The 9,370-nt window shown below is 34.1% G+C and overlaps 1 protein-coding gene across 5 annotated transcripts in view; it reads left to right on the top strand.

Annotated features, from left to right (window-relative positions):
* MIA2 (MIA SH3 domain ER export factor 2) overlaps positions 1–9,370 on the top strand; it is a 114,096-nt gene that overhangs the window by 87,510 nt on the left and 17,216 nt on the right. For all 5 annotated transcript variants that reach the window (XM_077769186.1, XM_077769190.1, XM_077769188.1 and 2 more), the window contains one exon: positions 2,333–2,491. In XM_077769186.1, the coding sequence (XP_077625312.1) occupies positions 2,333–2,491 (159 nt within the window). The remainder of the gene's footprint in view (positions 1–2,332; positions 2,492–9,370) is intronic.

Below are 9,370 nucleotides of genomic sequence, written 5' to 3'. Positions count from 1 at the left end.
TTTGCAGACTGACACTTGGAGCCCTGGGAGACCTTTCCCTTAAGCACTTGAGGAAGGGGTCTAATTTTGAAATTCACATCTGTGCTATAAATGCCCTCAAATCTGTTTCCCCCCTGGTTTTTTACCTTGACCTGTAGTAAGAAATATATTTTATATCATGTCATATTACATGCTAATATAAATGTAATAGAAGCCATTTACATGAAGTAGTACTACCCTTACTATTTTTGGCACTTTCTCATGTTTTCTGTTCATTTCTATTCCATATCATTCCATTTCATTTTAAAAAGTTGCTCATTAAGACTAAGTTAATTTCATGCACCATAATGGGTTGCATGTAGCCAGCAGTCTGAAAAACAGTTCCCTAGAAATAAGGGTGAAATTGGCTAAATTGCAAATATGAATCAATGGAAGTTAAATGACATAAGTCAAGGATTGCTTGTAGTCAATTGGATTTTGGGAATAAGTAAAAGAATTACCTTTTATTTCTCCTCTCCTATTTAAATTCCTTTCCTTTCCTTTTTATTACTTTCGAGAAATGATGTGTTTAGATTATTTGCAAGCGTGTTTTACTGTTTGTTAGAAAAGCTACAGAAGTTTTAGGTAAGTTATTAGTAGATCTTAAAAGAGTTGCTTTGAAGTAAAAATCACTATGACCCACCAAAGAAGGGTAAATAGTGTTCTTTTCCTTCCTTTTATTATCTTTTTAAATTTGAAAGTTTGGGTGAGATATATGTTTGAATAAGATGGAATATAAGGAAAATAATTTCTTTCTAGAGTAAATATCATATAACTTTTGGTCTGAATGAAAATTTTAACCTTTTAGCATTTTTACATTTGTGTTTTTTTACCTGGTAGTCTGTTGGCCTGTACTTTGGTCTTCTGAAAGGAAATGATCAAGAGAAGGCCTTTGAATATCTTCTTTAAAGATCTGTGCTTCACGCTAGATGAACTCAGCCTAAGTGATGCTTGCACATTTTTTTCCAATTTAATTTTCTGCTTTCCCAGCCTTTTTCTTCTAATGAATTTATTAGAAGGATGAACAAGCTAGAAAGAAAGATTTGGGGAATATACAACTATGAGGAAAAGAGATGGTTGACTTTTGGAATATAAAAGTCAGTTTACTTCCTTACTCTACAAAAGAGAGTAGATAAAAAAAATTTTAAAGATTATTATGTATTTTTTAAAAAAGATTCTTATACTGATTTGCATGAGTTACCAAAAAAAAAAAAAGGTTGAATTAGTTTTAGTCTCTTCTCTTAAAGGTGTACTGAAATGTGGAAACATTTTAGAAAGATTTCTATTAAAAAACTTTTTAAAAATCTATTCCTTGAAAGGAAAAAAAAAGCTTTTGTTTCTATAGTTTTGAGAAGACCCCATTCCCCCCTCAGTGACAGATAAATGAAGTACTGACATATTTTGTTATTTCATGTTTAAAAAATTTTTGTATTTGTTTTTTCCATTTTAATTGAATATGTGATATTAATTGAGGTACTGTCCTTTTTGTGGTCCTAAGAAGGAACTTTATAATGATGATCTTTCTTTATAAATGTAAGCATGCCAGATTCCTTACCCAAATGAGTGTTACCTTGTTCAAAGTGTTTATTCCAACAGTGCTGTTGTTTTTGAAACTCTTGTTTTAGACTTGCCTTCAGAGTTGTGAGCTCTTTTTGAAGGTGAACTTGATATTCAGAAATTGCTAAAAGCCCTTTAAAGCCAAATTTATCTGGTGGGTATAAAGTTTGTAATCAGACTGGTTAAAATAATTTTTGGACAGAAGTAGAATCCTGTTTCAGCATTAAGATGCAATTTCTTGAGTGGCTCTTAAATTAATCTGAGTACGTTTCTAAAAGAGTTGTTCTAAAAATACTTTGAATAGTTGTAGAATTATTGAAATAGGTATATAATCTCTAAGATGACTGTTTTAAAAGAATCCTGCCCTTTTTGACTATTGGCATATTAGTGTAAGCAACAAAAACCTCATTTTATAATTATTTTATTCCATATGATACAGAGGTCTTTGCTTTGCAGTTCACATCCTACTCTTATTTTTCAGAGTTAGTATTTGTAATTTACAATTTAGCCACTGATTTTTCTATGTAAATGATAAATGACTTTTATAGGCAATTGTTTGTTTATACACATGGCAAAATTATTTTTTCCTCGTTGTACTAGACTTTGGTAGGATAGAATTACAGTCTAATGTGTCTTAGGGAAACTTTGCTGGAATCTGATTGTTTTCACTTTTTAAAAGCTGCCTGGATTTCTTTTGATGTCAGGTCTTATAATACTTTTTTAGATAAAACAGAATTGTAATTTTTTCTTTAATTAGGCTCAAGAGGCCCAGGGAATCCTCTGGACCATCAGAATACCAGTGAAAGAGGAGAATCAAGCTGTGATAGGTTAACTGATGCCCATAGAGCACCTTCTGACACTGGGTCCCTTTCACCTCCATGGGAGCAGGATCGTAGGATGATGATCCCTCCATCAGGTATGGAGAGAGCATAGTTAATTTATATTTCAAAGGCAAGCATGAAACAGAAGAGTGGAAGAAAAGAGGAGTACGTGTATGTCCTGTTTTAAGAAAAACTATGATACATATTGGAACACAATAATAACGCAAATTTCTAACCGTAATAATTAGGGGTAATTGTTCATGTTACACGAAGCTGCTTTGTTCCCCTCCCAACCCTCTCATAGAATATCTTTATGGTTTTTATTGCTCATAGCAGTAATACATGTGTATTTTAGAAAATCAAAACAATGAAGAAATGTGTAATTAGGAAAGTGAAAAAATCTCCCTCATCATCTTAGCATGCTTTTCCAGGAATTTAGTTTTCTATCTTTTAGGGAGCTTTTTTGGGGGTTATATATTCATAAACATACATAGAAAATTTCCTTCATCACTTCTGTGCAATTATACTATTTACCTTCTTGTAATTATCTTTCTTCATTGAACAGTATATCTTAGATTAACTACTAAAATAAACATATTTACCAGAAGAGTCACAACAGATATCCTGAAGGAAGGCAATAACTGTTATTCTTTTAATAGCTCTTACTTTCCCAGTGTTTGTATTTAAAATTATTTAGTTTGGTAAACTTTTACTTATGCATAGTGTTTCAGGGACACCTCTTATGTGAAGGGAACTATGCCTGCTTTGTATAAATTAAAAAAAAAATACTACTTTAGATTCCTTCCTCAGGAGCTGGAGAGAGTAAGAATATTATGGTAAAATAACTTTAATTCCAAGAATCAGCCCTAGCTGTAGTAGCAAGTATGTGTTCTAAGAAATGGTGGCTCCTGGGGAGTCTGGGTGGCTCAGTTGATTGGGAGTCTGACTCCTGATTTTGGCTTAGGTCATGATCCCAGGGTTGTGGNCTCCCTCCCTCTCTCTCCCTCCCTCCCTCTCTCTCCCTCCCTCTCCACCTCTCTCCACCTCTCTCCCCTGCTTGTGCTCTCTCTCTCAGGAAAAAAAAAATCTTTCAGGGGAGTGGCATAGAACATATTTCAAAGATTCTTTCTTGCCTTTAACATTTACTAAAAAGTTTTGCTGTGATAAAAATAAAGATAATAAAGTACAGCCCCTTTCTCCAATAACTTGATTGCAAGATTTTGGTGGATATCATATCTCTACATCTGTATAGAGAACCTTCCTTTGAGAATTTACAGGCTATTAATACCAAGAATCCCTGTCACATGAGCTGCCTAGCTCCCCAAGTAAAATCTAGCATCGTTCTCAAAGTTGGCTTATCTTCACAAGTAACCTAAGAAACATCAAGGAAAAGGCAGATCTGTCCGGGTCCCCCTTCATATCAGGCCTTTGAAACATGAACTTAAGAGGTAAGGCCTGTATTTCTAAAAAATTCCCTTGGAGGTTCTGTGGAGCAGCTAAACCCACTAACCCATATAAAACCATTGCCCTTATTATATGGAAAAAGCATGGAGCCCTCAAAGAGATTAGCTGGCAGTCTTAGGTTAAAATAGCAAGGCATATAGCTGAGACTAGAACTCATGTAGTATTGACTTTGTTATTGTACATTCATAAAATTAGAAAATATTTTACATGTCCTTTAAAAATAGCCTGAAATTTATAATTTTAGACCTTTTGGTATTATGTCATAGATCCCTGTCTCTTTTCATTTTGTTTCCAACTTTTTTTCTCTTCTTTTGAAAGTTGAATAATTTCTTTTGCTCTGTCTTCAAGTTTACTGACTCTTTTTTATCTTCATTCTGCTATTAATATTTTTAAAGTTTAAAAAAATGTAAAAAATTTTAGTTTTTTTCATTTTGCTGTTAATATATATTAAGCCTATCCAGGAAAAGTTTTATTTTAGATATATTTTTCAATTTCAGAATTTTTCATTTTTTCTATGCTTTTAATTTCTCTGCTGAGATTTCTTTTTATTCATTATAAGCATTCTTTAAATGTCATGAGCATAATTTTATAATAGCTGCTTTAAAGACCATGTGTGATCATTCTGACATGAGGATCATCTTGAGGATGTCATCTGTTAAGATTGGGTCACATTTTCCTTTTTTAATGTTTATTTATTTTCAGAGTGAGAGATCATGGGAGGGGCAAAGAGAAAAAGAATTCTAAGCAGGCTCTACTCTGTCAGCACAGAGCCCAGAACGGGGATTAAACTCATAAATTGGGAGATCATGATCTGAGCTGAAATCAGGAGTTGGGCACTTAACTGACTGAGCCACTAATGCACCCCTCCTGTTTTCTCATTATATAGATTAATTTTGGATTGTATCCTATGTATTACAGATATTCTGGATTTTACAGTATTTCTCTGAAGAGTGTTGTTGGTTTTGTTTTATAAAGTAGTTGGTCAAAATCAGAGTTAGATTTTTTTTCTCTCTAGACAGCAGCTCAAATATCAGTTCAGTTTTTAGTCTTAGCTGAAAATGCCTTAGGCTTGATTCACACATGTGGTTCAGGGGTTGGCCATTGACTTGGGCATTCAAAAACTCAGAATTTTAGGCTTACTTCTTTGGCTTCTTGAGCTCTGTCTTTTGGTTTTTCAAACCAAAACATTTTGGTGTTTGCATGTGATAGGGATTCTTGGTATTAAATTTCTTGGTATTAAATTTCTATGAGCTTTAACTAAAGCTCTGTGTTGCAGCTTGAGTGTGGTCGGCCTTCAGCTAAACTACATAAAAATTGGAAAACTCATCCCATAATGGTCTCTTCTTCCAAGTTCCTACTCTTTTACTAGATCCGCCTATTTTTGTTTATGCTTCAGAGCCGTCAGGTAGTTTTTTTATTTTTCTATTTTTTAATTTTTAAAAATTTTCTCGTGTTTTTTTGAGATATCATTGCTAAACATTACTGTATAAGTTTAAGGTGTACAGCATAACGATATGCCTTACATTTATTGTGAAATGATTACCACAGTAAGTTTAGTTAAAATCAATCATCATATATAGGTATTAAAAAAAATGTTTTCCTTGTGATGAAAATTCTTAAGATCTCTCTTTAACATCTNAAAGTCGGACGCTTAACCGACTAAGCCACCCAGGCGCCCCAAGATCTCTCTTTAACATCTTTCCTGTATGTCATACAGAAATGTCAGCTATAGTCATCATGCCATACATTATGTCTTTACTACTTAATTATCTTAAAACTGTAAATTTATCTCTTTTGACCACCTTCATTCACTTCCCCTTCCCTTACCTCTGGTAACAACAAATCTAATCTCTTTTTGTTTGAATTTCCTTGTTTTTTTAGATACCATATGTAAATAAGATCATACAGTATTTGTTTTTCTCTGCCTAACTTATTTCACTTAGCATAATGTCCTTAAGGTCCATTGATGTTGTCACAAATGGCTAGATGTCCTCCTTTTTAATGACTGAATAATATTACATTTTGTATATATATATAGCACATTTTCCTTAATTCAATCATCCATCTATTGCTCTTAGATTGTTTCCATATCTTTACTATTGTAAATAACACTGTAGTGAACATGGAGGTGCAGATAGTCTTCAAGTTCATGTTTTTATTTCCTTTGGATAATTACCCAGAAGTGGAATTGTTGGACCGAATGATAGTTCTACTTTAAATTTTTTGAGGAACCTCTAGATTTTTTTCTATAGTAGCTATGTTTCAGTTAGTTGTGGTTTTTCTGTTTTGTTTTGATTTTGGGGGGATAAATTGTTAAGAGTTGTTATATGTGGGAGAGTCAGTTTGTTATAAGTTTACTCTCCCATTCTAGAAATGGAACCTGGTGTCTGTTATTTTCTAACTAAAAATTCAAAATTGTGAGCTTCTAAATGAATGTCTTCATAGGGGAGATAGGTATCTATTCTATAGAGAGTGTCTTATATAATATACCTGATCTGTTTAGTTTAACACAGGGGTCGCCTGTGTGAACTCTAAACGAAATAAAATAATTCTGCAGGCACAGCAAAGGAATTTTACAGATTATTCTAAACTTTATGGATGAATGGGGCTAAATGACCCCTGAGACTCAGGCTTGAATTGGTGTAATGCTGACAAATGGACTTAGTTATTAACCCTGTTTGCACCAGAGTAAAATTACAAAAGTATTCCATATTTGCTGTTGGTATATTGCTCTCCCATCTAAATAGTCACTGAACAGGTTTTCAGGTTGGTTCTTTTATTTTGTGTTGTTAGTTAGTTAGTTGGTAAATTAGAGCACTCAATAAGGAATGAAGAGACCTAGGATTTTATCTTATTGCTATTAATTTTTTGAATAATCTTGAGTATTTCATTTTACCTATCAATATTTTCTCAGCTCTTAAATATGGACTTCCATTAAACAGATAACAATAGTCTAAATTAATCGCCCCCCCCTTTATATTATATTGAATTATCAGGATTCATGAAATTACCTGCCTTCTAGTAATAATTGTATCTTTTAAGATTTTTTTTAAAAATATTTTTTATTTATTTCTAGGAGAGAGAGAGAGACAGCGTGAGCAGGGGAGGGTCAGAGAGAGAGAGAGACACAGACTCTGAAATAGGCTCCAGGCTCTGAGCTGGCAGTCAGCACAGAGCCCCACGCGGGGCTCAAACCCACGAACCGCGAGATCATGACCTAAGCGAAAGTTGGATGCTTAACCGACTAAGCCACCCAGGCGCCCCAAGATTTTTCTTAAATGTAAAATATTTGTTTAAAAAATACTCATGTTAAAAAATGGCAACTGAAATAACTGAATTTCTGAGGAATATAGATTCTGTAGTTATCCAAGACTTTTTGTAATTTAGTCCTATGAAGCATGCTTTGTAAATTTCATATTTTCCTTAACATATTAGAGCTTGGCAGGAATTTTAAAATTTTTTTGTTGATTTAAGATGAGTAAGAAATATGAAAGATTCTATAATTCTAAGGAATCATTTGGTTTTACATTGTTAAATACTTTGAAGAAGGGACACAGGGAGCATATAGAAAACAAAAAATGGCAGACTGAAGCCCTAACATATTAATAATTACATTAATTGTAATGTAGTTACAAGTGTTGATGTTGCCTAACATCAACAGTTAAAAGATAAATTGGCAGAATGGATTAAAAAACAAACCATTACTCAACTGTTTGCTGTCTGTACAAACCTCATTAAAATATAATAGTATAATGGGGTGCCTGGGTGGCTCGGTTAAGCGTCTGACTTTGGCTCAGGTTATGATCTCACTGTTTGTGGGTTTGAGCCCCGCATCGGGCTCTGTGCTGACAGCTCAGAGCCTGGAGCCTTCTTCAGATTCTGTGTCTCCCTGTCTTTCTGCCCCTACCCGAGTCACATGCACGCACTCATACTGTCTCCCTCTCAAAAACAAATAAATGTTAAAAAAATTTTTTAAAATACAGTATAAGTAGATGGGTTGAAAGTAAAAGGATGGAAAAAGATAGCTATGTGAATATTAATCAGAAGAAAGCAGGCCTGGTTATTATTAATATCAGATAAAGTAAACTTAAGAGCAAAGAAAAATACCATGTTATGATAAAAAGCATCAAGAAGACATAAATGTACAGCAAGCAAGAGCGCTACAAAGTATGTGAAGCAGAAAGTGATAGAACTGAATGGAGAGACATAAATATATAGTTGAAGACTTCAGCATCTCTCTTTATAATTAGTAGAACTAGACAATTTGGCAAGGATATAGAAGAACTGAATAATACTATTAACCAACAGGATCTAATGTATATTTATAGGGTATGTCACCCTATAGCAGCAGAATATGCATGCTTTCCAAGCCCCTAAGGAACATTTCCTAAGATAAGTCATATCCTGGGCCATGAAAGAAACAAATTGAAAATAATTGAAATCATATAATGTGTTCTATGTTTACAGTGGAATCAAACTAGAAATAATGAACTGTTGATACATGAACAATTTGGATAAATTTCAAGGACATTATGTTGAGTGAAAACAAAAATCGCTGAAGGTCAGCTACTGTATAATTACATGTATATCACATTCTTGAAATGATAAAATGATAGTAATGGAAAATAGATTAGTGGTTGTCATGGGTTAGTGATAGTAAGGGGAGGTACGTGAATGTGACTATATAGGGTGGCATGAGGGGGATCTTTCTGGTGATGGAATAGTTCAGTATCTTGAGTGTGGTGGTGGTTACATACATGTTCACATGTGATAAGTTAGCAAGAACTATATACTTGCATTGCACTTGTGTTAGTTTCCTGGTTATTATATTGCACACTACTTATGAAAGATTGGGGGAAACTGGGTAAAGGGTATGAAGGACCTCCCTGTATTATTTTTGCAGCTTTCTGGGAATCCTTATTTTAAAATCAAAAGTAAGAACGAAATCCTTTTTATTGGATACCATACACATACACGAAGTGCAAGTATTCTTCAGCCTATAACTTGATGGTCTTTTCATAATTGGAGCACACCTGTATATCCAGCATTCAGATCAAGACTGTTTTCAGTTCAATTTTTCCTCATCTTAGGAACTTAGAAATCTTTACAACTTTAGCAGGAAAAAAATGTTCTTGATGGATAATATAAATACGTTGTTAACATTCACATATCCTACAATAATCAGATTAGAATTTTAACTAGAATATGTACTAAATAACTCACCCACTAAAAGTTCTTTTTTTTTTTTTAAGTTTATTTATTTTGAGAGAGAGAAAGAGCAAGAGAGCACAGGAGTAGGAGAGTGGCAGAGAGACAGAGGGAGAGAGAATCCCAAGCGGGCTCCACACTGTCCTTGGGGAACCTCTTGTGGGGCTCAATGCAGGGATGGAAGCGGGGCTGGGGGTGGGGCTCAACACGGGGCTTGACATGGGGCTTGGTGTCATGAACCATGAGGTCATGATCCGAGTCTAAGTCAAGAGTTGGATTGGATGCGTAACTGACCGAGCCAC

This window comes from Crocuta crocuta, unplaced genomic scaffold, assembly GCF_008692635.1.
Source record: "Crocuta crocuta isolate KB4526 unplaced genomic scaffold, BGI_CrCroc_1.0 scaffold65, whole genome shotgun sequence".
NCBI classification, from domain to species: domain Eukaryota; kingdom Metazoa; phylum Chordata; class Mammalia; order Carnivora; family Hyaenidae; genus Crocuta; species Crocuta crocuta.
The sequence above is the reverse complement of the archived record's forward strand: the minus strand, read 5'-3'. Positions and strand labels throughout refer to the sequence as shown.